Consider the following 26,340-nt stretch of genomic DNA (forward strand, 5'->3'; position numbering starts at 1 on the left):
TAATTGGGCTCCCCAGGGGCGTCAGCCACCTTAGCACTATCTATCCCAGGAGATAAAACCGCAGTTAGGCAGGAAGAGGCACAAAATAACTATTCAGTGTGGCACTTGCAGAGGCAATTGACCCATCAATAAATCAATCAGTGATCCAATAGCGACTAACTCCACCAGCCATGTACCAATAGAGTAATTCCATGGATGTTCATTTAGCAAGCAGGATAGATTTTATATTCTGGAATTATTTTATTGTGAACTTTACACATATTTTCCCTGTGCTTGATGTGCTAGTAAAGCCCTTGGGACTATTATGTAGCGAAAATTGTTGGTTGTCACAGGAAGGGCCAATTCCAGTGTGGGAGGATTCTCAGGATGGCCCTGAGGAGAGAACCAGAAATGCACAAAGCCTGCACTTCTAGGATCTGCCACCAGAGGGCTCTCCCACTCTAAATGGCTAGACTCCCCACTGCCTCCTTATTGTGTACCCCACTACCCTTCCAGACACCCCCATTCTGATCCTAAATATGGAACTGGGCTCTTGCTCCTGGCTCCGCGTCCCATCTCCGCCTATTGTCCAAACCCAAACTGACTGCAAAACAGCCACCGTTATCTCTTTAGTCTTCTGTAGAGCTGAGGAAGGAGAACCAATTGGACCAGAGTTTTGATAGAGGGCTTCCTTTGCCCATACTGGGCTTTATCTTAACTGTTCGTCAGGTGGCAATTTGACCTTTCCTTTCTTCAGGCTGTGAGTGTTCCTCTCCTCCCTGAACCCCACTGACACAATGTGTGCTATGGTGAACTTCCCAGTTTTTTTCTAGAAGTTGAAACCTAAGCCAGTTGTAGGTCTTTGCTGCTGTCCTGGGGGTATTCCTGCCCCCATTCACCATGGTAAATGAGTCCACCTAGTCCTCTCTTCCTCTCTGTCCCTCTCTCTATCACCCCCCAAGTATATGTTCAGAAAATATAGGCTACTTGCTTAGCTTGCTATCAGCCAACACATGTACAGGCCTGAGGGTGGGGGTGGGCAGGAAGGGAGGGTTCCAGCTCATCCAACACATTCCTCTACCTTCTCATTAAGTATGCACCATGGGAATGTTAATTAGGGAAGGAGCTGCATTATTCTGAGGCTCCTAGGAACCAGACCTACTTGCAATGCAGAGTCCTAATTTGCTGATTTGGCAATCATTGGGCAAACACTCTGACCAGAACTCTTCCACATACCAAACATACTACGTAGTGGAAACTTAAAAAGCCTTTGTCCCCTTTCCCAACCTCACTTCCCTTGCTTTTATTTTCACCTTCCCTTTTCCACCCACACCACCAACTCCTTTCTCCCTGCCACTTCACTTGCCCATCTGGCTCTGCCTGGAGTCTGGGAGAAGCCGGCTCCTCATTCAGAGCTCCTTCTCTTCAAGCTGGCCCCTCTCCCTGGGTTTCTCTCCAAAGAGACTGAAGCCAGGGGAGTATTCCCATCCCACCCCAGCAACCTGATGAGTGTGTCTTGGGGGGGAGACTGGAAGCCTCTGACTCACGAGTCATCCACGAAGCAGGGGTAAGGCATCTGCTGGAGATAGATTCCAACTGGAAACTCAACCTGAGCCTGACTCCTGGCGATCCCCTGTTCAATCATGTCCTGTAGATAGGCAAATCCTCCCCAGATGTATCGGAAATCTTCCACGGGATCAGCTCTGGGACCAGAATCCCAGTACCTACAAAGAAACCGGAGGGAGGGACAATGGATGTGAATGGGAATGGACAGTTTACTGCAAGTTCACAGGCACAAGGGGACTCGAAACTCACTCCCTTGAAACCTCACCCCTAAAATGTTCCAAACTGATTCTATTTTCTAGTTCACAGTTTAAATCTCAGTTACAAATATTAGCCACAGTGACTTGTAATTGTTTTAATTCAAGGACTCTACATTGAGCTTTACAAAATATCTTATCTCCTCTTAATTTTACTATTTTTAGGCGGAGTCCCATCTCAATCCCTCACTCTGTACCAAATGTAATTTCCCAGTGACTTTGGAGAAGCTTCAGTTGCAGAACCTCTATGTGAAGATAATTCAATACCTAGAGGTTTCCATCTCCAAACTGCCCAAAGGCCAGCCAGGGCCAAGTGCTAAATTGAGGGAGTGACGAGAGGGCAACCGAGCTCTCCTGGTTCCACCAATTAACAGGGCCAACTGGTTAGTGAGCTTAGTTCTCTAATACTCAAGTGTTTCTGTGCCTTTCCAAGTAACCCTCCTGTCCCTACGAGAAGATGGGGACCTGAGCCCAGAGGAGCCCCTGCTCCTTGCCACATACATTCCTGGGGATACGCAGGGCCTTTCAGATTCCCTGAGACATCACCTGTCTTTGATCTTATTGGTCTTCTCCACCACATCGATGTCCATCCGGATCTTATACTTCACGTGGGGTGGTAGGGCACTGGTCCAGGGATACATGTCAGGGAACACGACACCAGCCCAGAACCTGCTTTCCTCCAGCAGAGACAGGGCTCTTTGAGTTAGCTGAATTTCATCATCATAGCTTTCAAACTTATCCAGGATCAAGCACTGTAGATAATCACAAAGGTTGAGAACATGTGAAGAACACCAACAGCAAAGACTCAACTGCAAAAGAAGGGCAGGGGATAAGGGCTGCTGCCCCAGGGGATGGGCCTATTGCAAGATCTATAAACTTATTGTTTGCTTAACTGTGGCGTCTGGTGTCAATTTGTCACTGTGTCTAGATTTGGGGGGCAAAGGGGGTTTACAAATGCTGACTTGCTCTCATCCCTGCAGATTTGGTGAGGGCCGCACTACCCGGCTGTCCAAGGCTGTCCAAATATGCAAGCCTTCAAAATGACAAAAAATACTCCCAGCTCTCACTCCTCAGCATGGGGAGGCAAGGGAGTGGGGTCACACAGGATACAGACTGCTTTGAAGATCAGAAAGCAAGCCGATAAAAGAGTTTTAAAGAGGGAGAGGAGCAGTCGTAGCAGTGAACCTTCCTGCCTCTCTGCAAACACACAATGATGGCCAGCTGAGGGAAGAGTAAGGGGGAAGAAAGAAAATAACAGAGAGTCAGAATGATTTAGTCAGAGAAATCATTTCCAGTTACAGTTCTGACAGGTAATGGGGGTGGGAGAGGAATTTCCTAATAGGTCTTCTTTCTCTCCATTGGAAGAGAAAAAATCATTACCTACAGGAAAACAAAACTAAGAATTTCTTTTAATTTGAATATTGGGGGTTGTCCAATAAATCTGTAGATTTTTAAAGTATTAGACTATACTGGAATCTGGTTTTTCCTTAACCTCTTGTTCTTATAATACACTAGGGTTATTGTGTCGATATTTCTTTCTTAGAATGTAACTCACAAGAGGTCAGATGGCCTTGTCTTGATTAATTTGTTCACCCAATACTTACTGAAGCCCTGTAGTGTGCCAGAGCCTGCTTGGCTCCAGGGATACAAGGAGGAATGATAAAATCTCTTCCTGAAAGAAACTCTAGACCTAATGAGGGAGAGGTATGGAGTAAACCAGCAATCATAATGCAAAATGACTGGGCTCTGATGAAAGCAAGCCCAGAGTAGTCTGGGAGCCCATCGGTAGCTAAATTTACCTGGAGGGGTGCAGGAGGGCTGCCTGAAGGAAAGGACTCCTGAGTAGGATGAGGATGAGAAGGAATTAGCCAAAGGAAGAGAGAAGGGGGAAGATCAGCTCCAGCACAGAGAATAACACATGGGGTGTCTGGAGACGTGTAAGAAAAGAGCAGTGGTTCCCATCCTTGGCTGTGCTTAGAACCACTGGGGAGCCTTAAAAAGACACCTACTCTCAGGGCCCACTCCAAGCAATGAAATCAGACTCTTAAAAGGCAGGGCCAGGGCATCAGCATTGTGTTGAATGCTCCTTAGGTCTTTGCACTGTGCGGAGAAGTAGAAGTAACCAGAGGTAAGTGATGAGAGGTGAGCACTAGAGAAGGAAGGTGGGTGGGGACCACGTCAGTTGCCCTGCTGGACTTGCAGTGTGACCAACCAACAAGGGGCTTCCTAGGACAAGAGGCTTTCCGTGCTAAGACCAGAAGACTTCCAGGCAAATTCTAAAAGGCCCTAAGAAACCAGTGGAGGGTTTTAAGCAAGGGTAGGATATGTGAGATCCAATTGTGTTTCCAAACAATCACTGGTGGGGGCAAGAGGGGAAGCAGGAAGCTTGGTTAGAAGACTGTTGTAACACAGGCTTAAAGGAACACATCTCACATAGAGCCTGTGAGTTACCTGGAATTCTCAGTTTACTGAAGAGGAAACTGAACTCCAGGAGACCTGCTAGAGGTCATACGGCTAGCAAGTGGCTGGCCCTGGATTCCCTCCCTACTTTCCAGAGGCCCAGACTATTCCCCCCATATCAGGAGCCACAGGTACAGCCCACTCCATGGCCCTCCACGTGCTCCCAGCTGTCCTGTAGAGTGGGAGAGCACAGTTATTATTTATCCTCCCTTTGAAGCCCAGGGAACTTAGGCTCCAAGAAACTGAGTCACTTCCCAAAGTGGTGGAGTAGGGGTCAAACTCCAGTTCATTTGATCCTACAACTCGTACCAGGAGAAGTAGAGAAGAGAGGAAGGTTGACAGGTCATAAGGAGGTGATCAGAGGACCGAGCTCCCGCAAACCTGGTAAGAAACAAGCAAGCCCCATTCCTTCACCCACCCCCTCACTGCTAGGTCCCCCTCAGGCAACCTCGGAGGGCGAGCCAGAAGCCTCACTGTGCCGAGGAGCTGAATCTGAACAACAGAGGACCGCACACCCACCCTGTGACTCCTGAACTAAACTGTCCCACCTTGGGCTCCATATCCTGGGAGCAGGTCTCATGTAATGTTCTCAGTCTTCTAGATAAGAACAAAGAAAACAAAAGAAACTGTCAGCATTCCAGCTGATACGGGAAAGAGGAACACAGGTAATGAGAAGATACAGAGAGCCAAGGCTTAAGTGACACCATTCTAAGAAGATAGGTATTTTAAATGGAAGTGGAATTTCTTTAAAAAAATACAAGTGTAGTCACATATCATAGAATTAAGAAAAATAGGAAATTCTCTTTACCCCGCTCTTCTTTTGCAAACAGGCACCACCCAGCTTAACACTGGGCAGTCCTGTAATGAGATAAAGGACTTAAGTACCTCATGACACTGAAAGTCCTTAATACGTGTTTATTTTTTTCTAGAAATAACATAGGGTTTGCTATTTTATGGTTTTTGGTTTTTGGTCTTTTTTGATGGGGAATGTAGACTTTCACCACAGTTGAAGACCAAGGGCCTGGTTCCCAGCATTTGTCAGCACTTAACAGCACACTATGGGGACAGAGAATTGGCAACCTGCTTGGGCAAGGAAGCATCAAAACTAAACTGCTAGAGTACATTAAAAAAAGAAAGAAAGAAAAAGAAACACCTTTAAGTTTCCCCTGGGGAGAGACCTTGTTCTACAAAAATGAATAATAAAATAATCTCATTAAAAACAAAATCAGTTCAGGGGCGCCTTGGTGGCTCAGTCCTTAAGCGTCTGCCTTCGGCTCAGGGCGTGATCAAGCCCCACATCAGGCTCTTCTGCTGGGAGCCTGCTTCTTCCTCTCCCACTCCCCCTGCTTGTGTTCCCTCTCTCTCTGGCTCTCTCTCTCTGTCAAATAAATAAATAAAATCTTAAAAAAAAAATTAGAAAAAAAAAATCAGTTCGGGAGCCACTGGCTGGCTTAGTTGATGGAGCATGGGACTCTTGATCTTGGGGTAGTGAGTTCAAGCCTCATGTTGAGTGTAGAGATTACTTAAAAATAAAATCTTAAAAAATAAAAAAATAAATCAGTTTAGTAAGTTTAGGTCTGCATATATAGAATTTTAACATTGACAATTAAAGTGAATTTGAAATTAAATTTCTAAAATGAAAAAATTATTTTGGGAGATGGAAATTCTTCTTTGTAGCTTCTTTTAGCTGTGGTACATTATGACACATATACACACACACAGAATACCCTACCAATTCACTCACAGCATCACAGGGCATTTGGACAGGAGTCATAGAGGTTTTGTGACCTGATGTCCTTGCTTTACTGGTAAGGAAACCGGCCTCACAGGGACAAAGGGCCTTGCCCAATGTCAATATAGGTCAGGAGCAGAATCTGAATCCATGTCTTCAGACGTCAAGTCTGAAGGGTGGTACTGTTTCCACTTGTTAGTCTAAGAGTAAGTCACACTCCAACCACAAAGTCGGAGCAATGGAATTCCTGAACTAGATCTCTTGCCCCTGTCTGGTAGAGCAGCACTGTCCAGAGAACCTTCTGCATGGTGGAAATGTTCTATATCTGCCATATTCAACACAGTAGCCAGTAACCAAAGAAAGCTGTGGAGCACTTAAAATGTGTGTAGTGCATCTGAGGCACTGAATTTTTCTGATCGATATTTAAATAGCCACACATGGCCCCTGGTTACTGTGTAAGTCACCACAAGTCTAGAGACAGTAAGTTCCTGAAGGTCAGGGGTCATTCTTGTTCATTGTGGTCTCTGGCAGAGTATTTTCTCATGAAAAGAATTCAATGAGTGTTTACTGAATTGAGTTGATTTAAATTTAGAAGTCTTGATTGCTGTAAGAAATACAGCTTTACTACTGTATTTTGAACATAATCCTGTGCACCCTCGATTCAGAGCATAAACTAGAAATAATTAGTGAAAAGTGAGTTTTCGGTACAATGTTAATGAGAGTATAATTCTCACTGAAGCAAAAAAGCTAACAAAAACAAACATATTATAATAATGTAGCTTTCTGAGCCAGCTAGCTCATTCTCTTTGAACTCTCCTTTCATGTTTTAAAGGGAAATCCATACTGGAATAAGCAGCTGATGTTTTCAATGACATTGCTGAGCCCCACAGTGACGTGGGCTCCATCCTGGCTGTTTTATCAGGCAGTGGATTCACAGTCATGTTTCCTGCTGCATCCCCTTAGATTAGTACCCTGATACTCTGTGAAAAAAACAAAACTTACAAGTTCTCAAACACTCATTTCTATCCTGAAACATCTGACCCATTTTCAAAGTTGGGTTATTTTCTCCATCTTGGAAAGTGGTATGGTGTAGTATTGAAGAGACAGACAGTCCTGAATGCCATCCCTACTCTGCTGTTTTCTAACTGTATGGTCTGTTTCCCTATCTGCAAAAGTAAGATATACCCTACTTCATAGGTGTATCCTAAGGATCACATGACAGTGTTTGGGGAGGGCCAGCCAGTGCCTCTGGTGCTTACTGGAGGCTCATTTTGCACCCAAATTGGCCCAATGCTCTGCTCATATGAACCCTTGAGCCCTTACCACCACTTTATGAGGCCGGTTATAGTGATCACTCCAAGCTCACTGACGAGGCATAATAAGGCAACCTTCCTCTGGAGGATATTAACCAGTCTCACAAATAATGAGAACTTGATAAATACCATTTTTATTACTGTTTTTGCAAAATCTCTTAAAAGTCAACAGAGTCTGATGGCTCTTAAGCCCCTGCCAGGCTACCTTTCATTTGTGACAGCTGTCTGTCTGGGAGGAAGGCAGTTTTGTTCTGTTTTGTTTTGTTTGTTAAATAATATGGCTGAGAACACAACCCATCCCAAGCTGATCTTCTGGTTGCAACAATGCTATAGACTGAAGTTAAAGCCCCATGTCCCACCTGGACAATAGGGGTAGGGTTGGGGGTGAGTCCTAAACCACTGGTGTTCACTAGCTGCTCAGTGGTAAGTGAAAGTCAGACAACTCTACCCAGAGGAAGGGCTTATGAAGATCATCCAGAACGCCATCCTCACCAAATCTCCCTGAAGTAAAGGCACATCAATTATGGAAGCTGCTTTGGACATAACTCAGAAGTTCCTGGGTCATTCTCTGAGGTATGACTCATGATGTACCCTTGCTTTTCATGCAGAGGTCACCTGCTGCAGAGAAAGTAGCCTCATTCTCTGTTGGTACTTGCTCTGGTCCCTGAAGTTAAAATCTTGACACGTATGTTTATGTGAGTATGTGCATGAATGTGTTTGGGAGGCAAAGATGAATGACTAAACCCATAGCCAGGGTCATGGATTTTGACATATTTGGTCTGGTCTGATTAGCTTACGAGTGAAAACACAGTAGATTCTAACAAGGCTGATGCCATGGAGTCTATCTATAAAAGCTGTTTGGTTCTACACACAGAGAAACTGTATGGTCCTGGATGTTAGGGAAGAATAATGTAGGTAGATAAGAAGACTAGTTTAGGGGGCTCAACATAAAGGCAGCACTGCTAATGGGAAAAAATTCAAAGGGCATCTTCAGTGAATAAAAGGACAGTGTCTTATGGCCTCAGAGGCAAATTCTGGGCAAATTTTGCAACCAGAGTTCAGAATCTAAAAGAGAACCATTACAATGCCCTATGCTAGCAAAGGGCAGAAAAGAAAGAGGTTTCCTTTTTCCCCTCATTTCCCAACTGCTGTAGCCAAACACTGGTGGCAGGGCCACTACTATTTGAAGTCCACACAGTCCTACATTTCCTTGTCGGCTGTTTTGCTGATACTCCCCAGGAAGCAGAGTTCACCCTAGCGGAAGAGGTTCGAGCTCTCTCCAGGGCAGGCAGCTGTGCCCAAGACCTCTTGAGAATGCGGTCATTTGTTTATACCGCTAAATCAAACACCACCTTGGGAGCAGAAGCTGCAGTAGCAGCAGGCTTCCTTCTTCATCTCTGACCTGCCAGACTCTAAATTCAAACACATTAAGTAACAGATGAATTAAATTATATATTAAGTGGGAAACATTGTCTAGTGGAAGCAAAGAAAGAAAGAATCTTTCTTTTTGTTTGAACTTGATAATCAAGTGGGGGATGGCACCCTGTGCTGACGTATTCTGACTAATACACCCAGGACGTGTCAGGGGTGAGTCCAAGGATAAGGGAGGGGCTGTACCCTTAGAGATGTTGGCTCTACAATCCTGCCTCTTACATCTTTAACTTCCATACTTAGGCTGAGAACAAAGCAGCTGATGAATGCCCATGGAGGCCTGAAGTGGTCCTGCTGGTGTTAATGTAGACACCTGGGGTTCCTTTTGAAAAATGCCAATGGATGTGGGCAAACATCCCAGAATGAATTTCCTGGCAGATCTAGGCTCTAACACTCAAGATTCATTTCCCACCACATGGAAAAAGCCACTAAATAAAATAGCTGTGGGCTGTTTGAGTTGGTTGGGATGGTGAGACAGAGGCCAAAGGCACTACCATAAATTTTATCTAACACACTAGGCACTGTGAAACAGACATCTGAAACCTTCTACAACAAAGAGTGAGGAAATGCACCACGACTGGAAAACAAAGGGACAGGAAATGCACAGCTGTTAAAATATGTCTGTTTCTAAAATAAATAAATAATGAAACAAAAAGTCATGTTGGAGCGCCAAGTCGCACACTGGGCAAAGCCACCAGGTAATGCTTCTTACCTAATTGGGTCCGAGGGAAGACACAACAACCTGGCTGGTAACCAGAAGACGCCAGCTCTCAACGCTTTCTGGTTTAATCATCCCACCAACTCTGGGAGGTCAGTGTTACTATATCAAAGATATTTCATAATCAACAGAGTCAGGCACTGACCAATGAGAACACATTCTGGTTGCAAATAACCAAGTTCCACCATAGCTGCGAACACTCCCCAAACTGTAGCACAAGACGTCATCCTCACTTTTCCGGCAGTGGAACAGCACTGTGGCCCCCAATGACAGAACCCATAAGTAAGTGCTGGAGATGGCATCCTGTAGCCTGCGGGGTAAAGCTGACCTTCTAGCTGCACCTCCAGACCCTACTGCTCCTCCCCACCCCCACCTACCACCTACTCCCCTGATGCTACAGCACACCTCTGCACTGGTCTTATGCTCTTGCTTCTGTCTGAAATTGTCTTTCTGCCTTGCTTAGCCAGCAAGTTCAGTCTTTAAGGCTCAGGATAAATGTATTTTCAGTTTTAATGGCTTGCACTGGTGTCTACTTTATGTCACTGCAGCTCCACTAACATAAAATGGGAAATCGAAAGATAAATAAGACAGAGTTTCAGCCCTTAAGTGGCTCAGGTCTACAGGGATGGGGAGGCATATGAACAAATATTTATCAAGGGCTACAATGGAGGAATATGGTGTGTAGAGGAAGGCCTGAAACACAGGAACTGAGTCCTGAAGGGGAGCCAGGGGGTGCAGGAGGCAAGGAGTCTGCCTGCACAGGTAGGAGGCCTGGGGCAGCATGCCATCCCACACAATGTGGAAGACCTGTGAAGGGGCTAGACTGGGAGTGACTTCACCTTTACAGCAACCAGGTGTCACTAAGGAACTTTAAGCAGGAACGTCATGGCAAGACGGGTTTTAGAAAGATCCCACTGGAGGCAATGTGGGAGCTGAGCAGAAGCAGCAGAGGGTGGAGGTCCAGGGGCCAGCTAGGAGAGATGGTACAGACTCTGTAAAGAGGCCATACATGGAGAGGGAGAGGAAGCAGGGATTTCAGAGATAATTTGGAGGAAGAACTGACAGTTCTTAGAGGATGTGTGACACTTGAATTTGGATTTGTGCAATTTGTTTCTACTCCCTCAGATTGAATTATTGCTGTAGTAGTCCTTTGAGAGACCATTAATATGGCACTATTTGATAACACGCTTCTCTCTCCCAATAAAATGTGAGCTTCTAGGGGTCAGGGGTTACTTGTATTTATTCAGATGTAGATAGTTCAATGCATGCGAATATATGAATGACCAAGTCAGCTAAAATCTTTTTGGTTTCTTACCCTAAATCTAGTTATTTTCATGCAGAAAAGACCCAATCAGAACAGTGTCTGTTATTCAGAGTATTATAAAATAATTGCTGTCTTCATCCAACTCATTATATAATTTATCCAAACAATACATACTGAGCCTACACTAATGTGCCCCACTAATGTGCCCCTCATATTAAAGGAATAAGAACTTTAGAATCCAGACAGGTCTGGATTCCAATTCTGGATCCCCCACTTATCTGCTGTGTTGTTAGGTGAGTTAGTCAACTTCTTTGAGCCTCCATTTTTAGTTCTGTAAAATGAAAACAATTATGCCTACAGGCAGGCGGTTGGGAGGGTTACAGGAAAGGGCACATAAAAGTGCCAGACACAGTGGCTGGCTGGCAAGAGCCTCAGATACAAGTCCCTTCCCTCCACCCATGACCCCAGCCCACCCCTCACCTGCACTCTCCTTCCTCAGTCCCATTCTATGCTTCTGAGAGACCGGAGAGGCATAAAATAAGGTCACTTATGATCCAGTTCATGGCCCTTGAAATAACGCTGCTCTTGCGGTGTAGACTTCTGCACTCTACCTCTCCCCTGATTTCCTTCTAACTTCCCAATGTATATCTGGAGCCGGTGAAATCGACAGAAGAAAGCAGTATATACTCCACAAAAATCTATATATCTGACCCTGAAGGTATTTGTGATCAGTGGCTTTATCTTCCTAATCCTATTTTTTCTTAGGCTAGCCTGAAAACTATACTCCCTGAGCACATTCTGGTTGGGTGGTGGAGGCATGTCGCCAGGAGCATGCAAGGTACAGAGGAAAATGAATCCAAAATATCCCACTACTGCTAATTCATCAACAAGATAATTACCATGAAGATAATAAATATTAGCTATGCACATATATTGATTATGAGGACAGCAGAGGCTAAAGCAGTAAATGAATACAAGTTTTCTCAAGACTTAGGGAAAGGTAGTTGTGACTGGTTAAAGTACAATTTTATGCCTTGATCAGAGGTATTTTCATATTGAAATTTGGCTAAATTCACCTGCCTGATGTGAAATTCAAGACCTGAATTAAATTACTATGTAATTTAAGTACATTGTGAACTCTAAATAGTATTCCATCTGTGCCAGGCTAACCTTTCGCTAAATGAAGAAATCAAAAGGGAGGGGTGCGCATGTTTGTTTTAACTAAAGGGTAATCAGAGGAAAAATTTGTTAATTTTTCTTTTTTTTTCTCAAGAAGAAAAATACATGTGGATAAGACACAGAAATTATGGCTATAAAAATATACGTAGAGGTTACGTTAAGAGATTAACTTATGTGAAGACTCATTTGCCTTGAGTCTCTTTAAATTTGGGGAAGAGGATGATCTGAATGCCTGCAGAAATGAATCTCTTCACATGTTGGAGATGTGGGGCTCCCCAAATACCACCTTCACCCCCTTCCCTAGCCCACTGCCCACCTTCTCACTAGGGGGGTTGCCTCTTGTTCATTTATTTTTCTCTGCTAGGGGCAGGGAATCAGGGGAAAGACAGAATGTGATAATGGAATGAATGAAATTACAGAAGCCCCTTGTTGAGCTGGTGCTCTGAGGACAACAAAATTTCTAGACCATTGTCCACAGAAGTTACAAAATGGCACCCAGGGCAGGGCCATCCTGCTGGGTCTTTAGGAATGGTCTGGCAGGCCCAATTCTAAGCCAATTCACTAAGGTTGATATAGAGAGTAGTTTCATAGTGTCTGGTTAATGTTTACACAAAGTGTTTCAATCTGAGTAAGACCTCACTTAGTCTATGGTTCAGGGGAAGACACTCAAGTGGTTCATGAGAGGGGAAGAGCTGCCATGCATGGAACATCTCTACTATGTGTCGGCCCTCTCCTGTTTCATCTTCACAGCTACCTGGAAAGGAGGGCGTTACCCCTCCCACCTAACAGCCAAAGAACCCAAGGTGGAGAATTTACACACATGCCTAACTGTCAATGTCATGAAGTGTGTGCTCTGCACACTTCTCTCATTTTGTCCTGACAATAACTCTATGAGGTCTGTTGTGTTATCTGGATTTTACCTTATCAAGCCTTAGCAGGTAAAGTGAATTTCTTAGAGTGACATAGCTTATGAGAAGCAGAGATTCAGGCCCATCTGTCCTCACTGGACAGGTGAGAAGATTCCACACTCAGTGGCCTAACATGGCATACAAATGACCCAACAAGGCGGCTCCTGGGGAATGGGAACTCTCCAGGCTACTTAATGGAATGTCCAGTAACTAAAGCCTCATTCAAGTAAAAAGGAAGGGGTTTTAGCTCTTCTATTAGTTGAAGAAGAAAACCTATTGAATCATTCCCTTTTCCTATAAGGACAAAAGGCTTAAAGGTATTTGCTTTTCGTTCTGGAGCTTCTGTTACTGTTCAGTATCACATCTGAGTGCCATGTTGACCTAGATCAACATAATTTTCATTTAAAAGACTACTTTTCCTTTAATTGTCCTGATATGATTTTTTTTCTTTCTTAAATAGGGGGGGAAGTAGGCAACAAGGCTGGCCCAGGAGGAAGCTCTCAAACTTCTTTAGTCCAAGGCATATTCCTGGAAAGGAGAGCTTCAGTCAGGTCTTAAACAAGGCTGTGAAGGAACATTCTTGCCCTGTCCTGAAGAGACCCTTAAAGCCATCTGGGAAGAGTCTTCCTCCCAGTCTGGTATTGAGCAGGCCTCAGGTTGGGAGCTGGAGGGTCTTTGAGGCTCTTCCAGACTTGCCGAAGCACAGAATAAAAGCAGAACATTCCGGGACCAATTGCAATGACTGGTTTCTTCCTCATCGCACATTTCCCCCTCCTACATTCTCCTTTCAGTTCAGCACCCCCTTGCTTTCCTCCTCCCTCTGACCCCTGAAAGAGCAGGAAGACCAGAAACCTCATCATAATCACCTGCTGGGCTTCTGGCCTCCATCAAAATCCCTCTTAGGAACCCCTGGGGTTGGCCACTGACCTGTGGCCACCATAGCCTTTGCTTAGGAGCACTTAGCTCAGCTAATGGGATTGCAAGGCCCTTGGAAATCTTGGTGGCTGAGGCAGGATGTAATTAGCTACTCATAATCCTTAGAGGGGCACCAGGAACAGCTCAGTGGCTGGGTCTGATTTCACTAATGCCACTGTCTTTCTCCTAAGCAGTCTTTTTGGTTGGTTTGTATTTTGTTAAAAAGTTAGTATTAAAGTGTTTACTATATTCCAGGCATTGTTCCAAGTACTTTGCTTGAAATAACTCAGTTAATTCTCATATCAAGTCTATTAGGTAAGTACTATTAATATTTCCATTTTACAGATTCAGAAACTGAGGCACAAGTAGCAGAGATTTGAACCCAGTCAGTCTGGTTCTAGAAACTGAATTCTTATCCACCTAAGCAGTTTGTATATATTAAGTTCCTGTTGGATGCCTGGCACTACATGAAGCACAAGCACAATAATCCTACAAGAAAATAAGACCTTTGGGGCGCCTGGGTGGCACAGTCGTTAAGCGTCTGCCTTCGGCTCAGGGCGTGATCCCGGCGTTATGGGATCGAGCCCCACATCAGGCTCCTCTGCTATGAGCCTGCTTCTTCCTCTCCCACTCCCCCTGCTTGTGTTCCCTCTCTCGCCGGCTGTCTCTCTCTCTGTCAAATAAATAAATAAATAAAATCTTTAAAAAAAAAAAAAAAGAAAAAGAAAATAAGACCTTTATGTCACCAAGCAAATGTCAAGTCAAACAAAAGACAAGAAGTATTCTTTACTACCGATGTACCTAACAAAAACACTGTGAGAACCACTGAACTCCATTCTGCAAGAGTAAAGGAATACAGCTCTTCTCTCCCATCCACACCCCCTCCCAGAGCCCTGCCTTGTTATAACCACAGCAGGTGGATGGTGGTGACATGGCCAGGGATGGGGACACATGTGGTAGAGAAAGCTCAGAGGAGTGAATAGCTAAACTTATGTTAAAGCAGAAGTGACACTTGAGAGCTGAGTCTCAAAGAACAAATGAAATGGAAGCTCAACAGATGGGGAAGGAAAAGTCATTTCAGGCTTTTCTACCTTATATTTCTTCTTTTGGGGGAAACAGCCTCCCCCACTTCACGGTAATCGTGTTCAGTCCCTGAGATTCAGATTAAGCTAATCTTGCTTTCCTTACCTCATAGTGGGTGTATGACCCACACCTCCCTATCATAGTACACAATCCCCCCAGAGACTCAGAGATAGGTAGGGCTAGGCTGATCAGAAAATGGTCCAGGAGTACTGCTTATGCTATGGGAAAGCCACTCCCTCTTTCTGCAGGCTTTCTGGGGTAAAGCTGACAACTGAGGGCTGTGAGCAGCTGATGCACCATCAAATGGAGAGAGCCTCGCTGAGATCGAAGCTAGGCAGAGGCAAGCACAACCATGACATGGAAGGGCACAAGGGTCTTATGGTGGTGTTCAATCCCTAGATCCCCTGAACTTCCGGGGTAGGTCAACGAATAAATTCTCTTTTTTGTTTAAGCAGGAAAGCTCTAATCAGTGGCAGCATTTGCAAAGGGTAAAATCATGAGCAGTCAGGGTATGCCGGAGGGTGGCAAAAGGGCCAGTGGAGCAGAGCAGCAGATGTGTGAGTGAGGGCTGGCTGGGCAGGCGGGCTGTGGCAGGTGTGGAAGCCACTTGTGCTCTCTGGGGACTGACTCAGTGAGATTTTTAGCATGAGAGTGATGATAGCAGATGTGTGTTTGAAATGTAGCTCTGGTGGCAGTGTGGAGAAATGCCTGAGCCAACAGAGACTGGACCCTGGAGCCCAGGGAGGAAGCCACTGGAAGAGGCTGGTAGAGAGATGACAATGCTTCCAGAACTCAGAGAGCCTTAAAAGCAAGAGGTGGCGTTGAGACATATTTAGGAGATAGTCAAAGCTCAGTGTGATACTATGATTTATAATAAGATATATGTGTTTGGTCTTTGTCTGTTTCTGGTACAGAGCTCCTAAAACCCTTAGAATTTCCTAAGTGATGAACACCATTAATGTGTGTTTTGTTATGTTCATTAGGTGACTTTTGGACCTCACCTAAAGATGAGGACTGGTTGCCAGAGGAGCCAACCATGTGATTATAGGGCGGGAGGGGAGACGTGGGGTGTGGGCTGGAAGCTGAGTTCAATCACTAATGGCCATGGTTTAATCAACCATGTCTAAGTCATGAAGCCCTCACGAAAACTCAAAAGGATGGGGTTTGGAGAGCTTCCGGGTTGGTGAACATGTGGAGGTTTGGGGAGAGTGGTGTGCCTAGAGAGCACAAAGAAGCTCCTCCACACCCTTTTCTCATCCCTTGCCCTGTGTATCTCTTCCATTTGGCTGCTCCTGAGTTACATCCTTTTATTATAAACCAGTGATCTAATGGGTAAAATGTTTCTGAGTCTTGTGAGCCACTCTGGCAAATTAATGGAATCCAAGAAGGGGTCATGGGAACCTGCCATCTAAACCTGTGGGCAGAAGTGGGGGTGGGCGCCAGTGTCATGGGACTGAGCCCTTAACCGAGGGGATCTGTCACTATCTCCAGGTAGCATCAGCACTGAGTTGAACTGCAGGACACCAGCTGGTTTTGAAGAATCTCTTGGTGGTGTGGGAAAAACCATCATGTGTTGGAACTGGGTGCATCATTGTCCTCAGTGACCGGACAGGAAAGAGACAGTAGAGGGGTCAGAAGGGCGGGCTCTGAATTCAGACACACCCAGATCTGGCTGTGATCTGCTACACATAACAGCTACGGAATGCAATCTTATTTAACCTCTTTAAGCCTCAGCTTCTGCATCTGTTAAAATAAGAATGGTAACAACGCACACTTCATGGAACTCTTGCGAGGATGAAATGAGTGATTGTGTACGAAGGCACTGAGCACAGTGCTTGGCACAAAGAAACCCTCAATCAATAACAGCTGTTGTGTGGAAGGTGAGGAAGAAAGGTAACTAAGGATGACCCCCAGTCTCTGGCTTGATCATTTGGAATAATGCTGAGGACAAGGGTCAGGGTAGGAAATGCCACAGGAAGACAGGTTCTCTGGGGAGGAGAACACAAATCTATTTTGAGCTACTTTGAGCGTGATATGCCTGTAGAAGCTGGGGGTGAGAGTTTCCAGCAAGCAGTGGCACCTGAGAACTTGAGGTTTCTGGCCAATGATGATCAAATCTATGGCAGACAAGAGAGGGGGGAGGACAGATGCAACTCCTTCACAGGCTACAAGGGAGGAGGAGCAGCCCAGGAGGAGTCAGGGAGCCAGGAGGAGGGCGGACATGTGAAAAGGGAACCGTTCTACATGTGGATAAGCTACCAGGGAACAGGATCCATCTCTCTTTGGGAGCTGTGAGAATTCTTGGTGCATCAGTGCGGAAAAGGAGATTCCTCACCTCCAGGTATCTGCTAGCCAGGCGCAGGGTGCGATCCGTGATGTTAAATACATCCCTCCAGTTGAAGCTGGCCACGCCATCTGCCTGGCTCTCTCGAGCACCCCTATCCAGGAAGTTCAGCACGGCTTCTGCAGTGATACCTTCTTCACCAAGCTGACTATTCAAAAAGCCTTTCACTGTTGGGTTCTCCAGGGTGTCCTTGGGAGGAAGAAATACAGTCACAGTATTTAGAAATTTTACAGGATCTCTGGTCTTGTTTTCAGGCCATTTTTGATTTTTAATGAAAAGGGATAGATATTAAGCCTCCCTAAAAAGCGAGTGAGTGGGTTTTATTCCATGATAAGGAATTTCCTTCCTCTCTAGAAGGAAAATGTGAATGTTGGGGGTTGGGGAAGAAGGACTGGAAAAATAGTATATAGGAAGCTTTCTTTCTTTTTTTTTTTTTTAATGTTTTTGTTGTTGTTGTTTTCTTTTAATTATCCCTGCTATATAAGACTCTGATCTCCTGGCTTTGCAAAGCTGGAAATGACAGCAGAGACATACTCAACCACCTTTGCAGTTACAAGGCTGGCCACCTGGGAGATGTCCCTTTGAATCTGAGGCCCTCAAGCGAATTTAAAAAAGCAAGAAACTGCAGGAAGCCATTGATCAGTTTTTACATTTCTCCCAGAATTCAAGAAACAGTTCCCACCCAAAGTCAGTGACTCCACTTGGTGACAGCTTCTGGAACTAGTGCCTTTGGCCCCTGCTTATTATATTTTGATCCAACTCCAGCAGATCAACCCTTTACTGAGAAAAGGAAATTTATGGAACTTTCTTGGCCCTTCTCTACCCCACCCCCCCAACCATTCGTACTCTGATCATGGTGATCTGTGTGCTCTTGTCAAAGAAGTACCAGATCTGGGGGCCCACTTCTTCCCAGGCTTTGACCAACTTCCTAAGGCGCTCCAGCTCTTCAAAAGTTGAGTTGGCCTAAAACCAGGCAGAGACAGACAGAGACAAGAACAGGGAGGAAAAACGTGAGAGAGAACTTTTGATTGTACCTTCCCTATGTCTGTCACAAACCCTCAGTGTTTGGGAAAGGCTTTTCAAGGAAGTGTCTTTACTTCCTAGTCTACTGATATTTCTCAGAACAATCTGCTGTTTCCTAGCCTCCACACTGCCAAAATCTAGTTTCTTAATATCTCAGAGACCCATGTAATACTGACAATGTCATTGTCCCAGAGACTCCCTGTAAGGAAATGCTCTTCCTCCCTTCCTGCCTTTGTCTCTTCCGGGTAACCAGGATTCAGAGAACTGTGAGCCCTTCCATTAGGGATAAAATTCAGGCACTGGGGAAGAAAACCTCATCATAGGTTTTGTAGAGAAGGGAGGGCGCAGGCAGGGACAGGGGTGCAAAACATTCCAATGATGGCTGTGGATGGGGGAGGAACCCAAGACTCCACTAACCAAGAAACAAACCTAAGGCTTGCTACCAGGAGACTATGAGCGCTGGAGCAGGCACGTGCGCGCGCTCTCTCTCTCTCTCTCTCATTCTTCTGGGAGGTCCAAAGTAAAAAGGACAAGCCCAGCTTGGACCTTACATTCTGCAGTATTCTGCGTGCTGCCGGAGAATCTGGAGTAAAGAGGATTTTTCCCATCAGCAAAGGCTTTGCTGCCCTCCAGGCTATTTTGGTGAGAGGGTTTGACTCCAGGCTCTGGATCAATGCATTACAAAAGGTTGCTGCCAGGAGAGAAGGGACAGATTTTTTTAGAAACTCCCCGTTGCTCAGAGCTAAACATAGTCATTAGTGTGTTCAAATCACATGTCTCATTCAACCCTATGCTGGAGGATTTGACAAATAACCTAAATTAATAGGCTGTACCCCACCAATAACAAGCTCATCATTAGTAAGTAACAAAATGCCACAGTGCATCTCAATAAGGGCCTCATCAGAGAAACAAAGAATGGGGCTTGCCCTGTGGTTTATTCTGCTTTAGAAGGAGGCTAAGAAGCCTGCCTGGGATTACTGCAAGGAACAGATGCCATTCTCACATGAAAGGGACAAGAGGCCAAACAAGACCTCCCCTTGGAATCTCAGCTTTAGCCTCGATAATTTCCCTTCACATAGCTGCTTAATTTCTTTGTCATGTGAGCTATATTAGGCCCCAACTACTTTTGGTGCGTGCCTTGCTGCTTCTTTTCAATTTTTAACTCAAAGTTCACCCAGTTGCATTTCCTCCCACCCCACCTTCCTTTACCCCACAGAAGCCTCCCCCTCCCAAAATAATAAAAGGGGGGAAACATGGCTTGCTAGGGACTTGCCATTTGGAACGTAACTCAGTACTGCACACACAGATTTTCCCTGCCTGTGTTTGTTAAAACATCCCACAGCCGTGTTTACTTGCCAGGGCCCTTCTGACCTGAGCTTTGCTTGCAACTCTGGGTTGTCTCCTCATTTATCTTTCTTCCCTTCCTCTAGAACTTAACCCTAGTTCAATCAGATCAGTGGGAAATGTCCCCTCTGTTCCCTTTCCAAGTGGGTCTCAGTTCTTTCCATGGCTCATATTCAGAATTCTTTATGAGCACCGCCCCTTTCCTACAAGGGGAAATGGACTTTCTGGGAGCAGAAGCCTTTCTGCTCAGGGCCCCTCAACAGGACCGACTAAACCCCAGGGCTGGGTTTCCCTAGAAGTGTTAAGCCATTGGCTTCAACAACATCAGATGCTGTTTTGTATATATGACTCAGAAAACTTACTTGTTCTTTTGTCATAAGAATAGATAGGATCCTTCCTTGTGGAGTCAATCCCTAGGAAGGCCTTATAGTTATTGTCTTCATACCAGTTGAAAGAGAACACTCGAGAGCCTCCTCCCTCTGGGTAGCCACACAAGAGATCAGACAGGATGCTCATCAGCTGTGTGAAGGTCTCTGGACCACCAGTCTGCATGAGAGGCCTGGCTACCCACAGCAAGTCTTGAACACTTGGTCGATGGATGAACTATGGCAAAGCAAAGGCTTCAGGTTATCTTAAGGCAGTTAGCATCATAATCACTGCGATGCCAGAGCTCCAAAGTATGGGGAGACCTCCACATACGCATTTGACTTCCACATTTAAAAGAAAACATGCATATTCTCAGCAATTCTTAATCCAGCTGTGAAATAAAAACCTACTGCCATTTACTCAGAGCCTAAAAGGAAACTAGAACAAGTCTTAAAGAAAATCAAAGAGTGAACCCCAACGTATTTTCATATCACTTCTTTCTTCTAGTCTCTTTTATCTGAATTCCTTGGGAATGTGTCCTTGGACAAATGTAAGGAGTATTTCTTTGTAAGCCAGCTCTTGGGTTCTGTTATCCCATCAAGATGGGAATACTGGGGGAAAAAGTGGGAAATAAAATGATGGAGGAATGGCTCTGTCCTAGAAAAGCAAGATCACAGCAAATTTCTTTGGCCAAGTAGTTTAGAATTTAGTTTCTTATATTTGGAAAATTATCTTCTTATTAGCTTAATTTTACCAAATGTGAGTTCTTCCATTTCCCTGAAATCTGTGGTTTGTGGTTTCTGTGTGTGTGTGTGTGTGTGTGTGTGTGTGTGTGTGTGTTAAGATCTAAGCAAATATAGAACAGATGAAGTCTCCATTCTTGGAAGAAGAGTTTATTTATTTATTTTATTTTTAAAAAAATATTTTATTTTTTGGAGAGAGAGACAGAGCTAGCAAGAGAGAGCAGCAGAAGGGAGGAGAGGGAGAAGCAGGCTCCCGAGGTAGGGTTCGACCCCAGGACCAGGATCTGACCTGAGTCGAAAGCATGTGCTAAACAGACTGAGCCACCCAAGCACCCATGGAAGAACACTTCAAATTCTGTACCAAACTAAGAAAAGGCTGGTGGCCTTCTCTTCTCCATATAAGTACCCGTGGCCCTTGTTGGACTCATCTTTTGAAGGCAGATCTGTAATGCTGAGAACTAAGTTGAGGGTTGCCAGAGTTGCAAGGGTCTCAGCACCCATATGTCATCTGGCTTTGCTTTAGGGGAATATGCAAAATAAAAACTGTGCTGCTCTTATTCCTCCAACACACTTATTACTAATTTTCAAAGGCACTTGGGAATTGAAAAAAAACATTAGGATTCAGTCAGGTGAGACTGAAAACAGTTCCCCTACTTCAATAAGTGATGTTTACCTGTCATCCCTGTCTTTGTCCGCATGCCAACACTTCCCTCTGAAACTCTTGAGTGCTGTGTAGGATCCACACTGTGAGTCATGCCTATAATCACAGTCTAGGCTTCAATAATAAACTTGGAATCTCAAATTGCTTCGACAACAGTAAGTCTCATGACAGTCTTATAAGGGGTTATTATCATTATTACATTGCTCATTTAAGCAAAGCACTTGGGAGATGAAGGGGCTGTTCTGGGGTCAAATGGTCTAGTATCAGTTAATATAAACGGAGCCATCTGCAGCAACCTAGTTCACAAACGCTTACACTTGCTCTCTAGACAGGCAAGAAACCTTCTGGAACTCCCTCACAGACTGAGGAGTGTTGATATGCTTTGGGGACTTTTTTCACATTCTCTATCATTTTCAACCCTATTATACTGATAAGAATTTTTTAAATGCTCATGAAGAAAAGAATGTTAAAAAGAGACTCCTGCTAGAGCAGATGGTCATCAGTACAATGGGCCCTTCTCTAGCTTCCCTGAACAGTAGCACTCACACTCTGCTCAGGTTGAACTTAGTTTTATGAACACAGATTTCACAAAGCAATTTTCCAGGTTGGCTAAGCCCAAGTCAGCTGAGCATATTGGAGGGGAAAATGTTTGGGGAAAATTATGCTTCACCTTTTGCCTCCCTTTCATAATATACACCACACTTGAAGGTAATTGTTTATTTCACATTGTTCTTCCCCCATTAGATTGTATGTTTCACTAGGGTAGTGACCACACCTGTCTCTTCATCATTATGCACCCAGCACCTCTCATCTACCGAGTGGAGAATCAATTTCTATACAGGAAAAAGGTTATGCAACCAGATGTTAATTGAAACATGCACATCTTTCACCAAACAACACAAAAACGTCAATTGGGTTTTTTTGTGATGGAATGAGTCAATATATTCAAGACTTTAAAATAATGCCTGTAAGCACTTTGTGAGTGTATGCTATTCTTATTAGCAGTATAGATTTAGGTGTATTGTAAGAGCATAATAGGATAGACCACATCGATACTGGAAGGACTTAGATTCAGTGTAAGTCCACTGATAATCTGCCACACAAGATATGGTGGCATTCTTTCCCTAGGTGTGAAATCAGAAGGATGGTTCCCTTCTTTTTGCCTCCAACCTAGGAGCACAGATAATTTAGGATGTGAACAGGTGCTCTGAAATTGCTAGATAGAAAGTTCAAATGTATTTCTCCTTGAACAGGCCTGAGGTACAATTAAATTGTTTGATATAATAAGTGTGGTAAAATGGTAGAAAGATATAATAACATTATCATTAGTATCATCAGGCCGCTTACCTCTTGAATTTTTGGCGACATATCAGATAATATTCTTCCCCAGAATCTCAGATTGATACCTTGAGAACTGCTGTCTAGGAGTGTGGGAAGCTGTAATTGATAGGAAAAAAATACAAAATATATACGTGTGTATATACATACATGTATAATTTATACATGGTGCTATCTGATCTCCTGTATGCTTGAAAAACAAACATTTCCTCCCTTTTTTCTGATCACAGGACCTCTTCTGCTGGATTACTTTCAAAAACAAACTTGTTTCATTTAATTGAGAAAAATCAAAGGCTCTTATTCCAAGTCTGATTCCAGGCTCAGCTCCCTGCTGAGCTAGTCAATCACAAATAGTTTCACAGTGACATTAAATCTGCCAAAGTGATTCTGATTGCTGATTTAGCAACACCAAACAAACCTCCCGGAAGGAAACCGACGCAGCTGCTGGACTGTAAAGGAAGGCCCATCTGAGCACCTTGGGCTCTGCAGACAAGCTCAGGCTTCCTCACTGTTCACATCTCTGCTCCCTTTGAGGCTTTTTCAGGTAGGTTGTGTCTCTTCTGTTCAACACGACTTTCTTATATGGAAGATTTGGCTAGTTATATCATCTTTCTTTTAAAGCTGCTGCTGGCAGCTTTGAAGATAAGTTTCCTTGCAGATTACCCACTTGACAGCAGTGTTCTGGTGACCCCAGGCCCACGAGACAACACAAAACTACTCATGCACTTTTCACTTACATGGGGAATGTGGAAGCACGCAAGTTTGCTGGCTCCAAAACTGAGCCCAACGTGAACAACTTGTTTTCCGGAAACTAAGTTCAAGTCCTGAATGAATGACTTCATTCTTTTTTTTTTTTTTTTTTAAGATTTTATTTATTTATTTGACAGAGAGAGACAGAGCCAGCAAGAGAGGGAACACAAGCAAGAGGAGTGGGAGAGGGCTCGATCCCAGGACCCTGGGATCACACCCTGGGCTAAAGGCAGACACTTAACGACTGAGCCACCCAGGTACCCCTGAATGACTTCATTCTTGACAGTTTCAAAACTGATTGACTCACTGATCCTGTGTCTTTTAGGACTGAATTCTAAGTTTTAAGATGGTGGTTTTCAAACTCAAGTGTGCATCTTGAGTATGTCTTCAGGGGCTCTGCATTTTTCACAAGATCAATGTGTAATTGTGACTCAAGGATCTGTGGACCACAAGCCACAAATCTCAGCTTTTTATTTGCTAGGGGGTTCTCCTAAATGATGGGTGGGCTGACCCAGCTGCAGCCCAGTTGAGAAGGTGGCGTTAGGTTTGAGCAGCCCAGCCTCCCATTTCTAGCAGTGGTCCTATCCTCTCTTCTCCCTGCTGTCGGGGCTGGGGTCCTCACAGTCTCTTTGGTCCTGATACCAAAGAATGAATACAGGAACACTCATGGAACATCAGCATTTCTGGTTCATTTATGAACTGTAAAATGGAAGGCTTTGTTATGAGGGCTACAAAGCAGACAGGAGAACAATTTACCAGAGGAAACAGCAGCAAAACCACCCTTGCAACTATACCACTGAGAAGCATCTTCTCTTCTTAACCTTCACACTGAGCCTAGATGTTGGTCTTGCCAGGACTTCTTTACAAACTCCTTGAAAATAGTTTCAGGGAATGCTGGGCAAAGCACTTTAATTCCTGCTTTAATTCCATGAGAGGGTGGGGCTGAGAACAGTAGGTAGGGAGGAAGCCAGCAGGTAAAAATGTGTGCCAGTGGCAAGTTATCACCAACTCCTGTGATTCACCTCCTGACTACTCCAATACGATCTATTAGAGATGAAAGAAGATCTAAGAGATACAGCAATAAAATGCTATGTGTGGACTTTATTTTGATCTGAACAAAACAGCTGTAACAATCAGAGGAAAGTGAACATGATTGGGTATTAAATCATATTAAGGAATTATTGTTAATTTTGTTGGGTGTGATGGCAGAATTGTGGTTTTGTTAAAACAAGTAAGTTTCCATGTGTTAGAGATATATAGGGAAGTATGTAAGGGTGAAAGAATATGTTATCTGTGATTTGTTTTAAAATATTTCAGGGGACAAAAAAGTGAGGAGGAGATTAAATAATAATGGCCAAATGTTGAAAACAGCTGAAGCTGTGTGACGGATCCATGGGAGTTCATTACATTATTCTCTCTACTTTTATACTTATTTTTGTAATAGAAAGATTTAAAAATAAAGAGGCTTTTTGCATGCAAGAATAAATAAATAGCTGAATGAATGAATACTAAATAAATACTCTCTTCTCTCTTTTTTCTCTTCCTCACTAGGACTGCCTTTGCTCACGCTCTCCTTGCCTCTCTCCCAGACACTTTCATCAGAATAGTCTTCTTGCTGTTCCCTTGTCTCTAGATTCCTCCCTTCCAATGCACTCCCCACACTGTAGCCTGGGTTACCTAACAGACCAATCCAACCATGTCACCTCTCCAGCTCAAAGATCTTACATGGCTCCCCACTGCCTCCAGCACTGGACACACATGGCTCCCCCTCTCACCTTCTCTCTTGCTTCTCTTCCTGGACTTCTTTCTACATTTCCTAATATGTATGTCATTTGATTTTGCTAATGGTGATAATGCTTGGCTAAAAACTACATTTCCCAGCCTCTATTGTACATGGGGTGGTCATGCGACGAAATCCCGACCAATAAGATATCAGGAGAAGTCACAGAGTGGGGCTTTTGGGGAAGGCCTATTAAAGGAGGGCCCTCTGCCTGCCTGGAACATTGATGTGCTGCAGGATGTAGAGGAGACATCTTAAGATCAGCAGATGATAAGCACATGCTAGGGATGAGTGATGGAAAAGAAGAGGAGCCTGCGTTCTTGGGGAAATTTGTGGAGCCTCCACACCAATCCTGAATGACCCATGACAGGACTCCACTTTGGGAGGAATATGAAAGCCACTGTTTCTTCAGCATTCTGTTGCAGCCAATTATAGTTTCTAAATGACATAATTACACATTTGAAAAATATGTATAGACTGTCCGCTCTGCGCCAGCGGCTGGGGGGGGTGTATAGCAATGATCAAAACAAAGTCCTTCCTTCATGAAGTTTACCTGCAAGAATCTCACTGATGTATCTTCAAGTTTCCCTTCACTTTTATCACATATATGTGCTCAAGATCTGATGCCTTATTCCCCCGTAGCTACAGTCTAACTGCCTTCCCGCTTTATTCCCTTTATTCCCACACTTCTTGGAAGAGTAGTCCATGTGCAGTGACTTCAATTTCTCACCAACACTCCTGTCTTCCACCCTCACCGTCCAATGAAGACACTTTAACATTCTAGTTAAATCCCCAGTTTCCTCCTAGTTTTTAAGTCTAATGGATACTTTTGGTTCTTGTCTTTTCAGACCTCTCTGCTTCTCTCAACACTTTTGATCATGTCCTCTTCACCCCTCGATGTCTGTGACACTGCTCTTGTCTGGTTTGCTCTGATCCTTGCCTGCTTTCCCATGAGCTCCTCTGCCTCCACCTTCTCCTTCAGCGCTGAGGTTCCTGAGCTCCGTGGTCTTACTCCTCTCACTCTGCATAGACTCATTCCCTTTATCATTTAATCTGCTACCTTTTTGTTTGAGACTTTTAAATCTGTACCTCTAACCCCCCAGCCAGATCCAATTCAGCCTAGACTGATTACATCACTTTTCCCAAATTGGTTTCTGCTCCTGTGACTACTTCTTCAGCTAGTGGCACC

General features: G+C 44.3%; 1 protein-coding gene across 1 annotated transcript in view; it reads right to left on the minus strand.

Annotated features, from left to right (window-relative positions):
* ABCA4 (ATP binding cassette subfamily A member 4) overlaps positions 1-26,340 on the minus strand; it is a 126,262-nt gene that overhangs the window by 69,693 nt on the left and 30,229 nt on the right. Inside the window, exons 7-13 of the mRNA XM_045801750.2 lie at positions 22,631-22,720; positions 19,876-20,116; positions 18,721-18,860; positions 17,993-18,109; positions 17,138-17,335; positions 2,346-2,551; positions 1,527-1,703 (exon numbers count right to left, since the gene is read on the minus strand). Coding sequence (XP_045657706.2) covers positions 1,527-1,703; positions 2,346-2,551; positions 17,138-17,335; positions 17,993-18,109; positions 18,721-18,860; positions 19,876-20,116; positions 22,631-22,720 — 1,169 coding nt within the window. The remainder of the gene's footprint in view (positions 1-1,526; positions 1,704-2,345; positions 2,552-17,137; positions 17,336-17,992; positions 18,110-18,720; positions 18,861-19,875; positions 20,117-22,630; positions 22,721-26,340) is intronic.

This window comes from Ursus americanus, chromosome 12 (assembly GCF_024610735.1).
Source record: "Ursus americanus isolate L20-20 chromosome 12, mUrsAme1.1.p, whole genome shotgun sequence".
Taxonomy (NCBI): Eukaryota; Metazoa; Chordata; class Mammalia; order Carnivora; family Ursidae; genus Ursus; species Ursus americanus.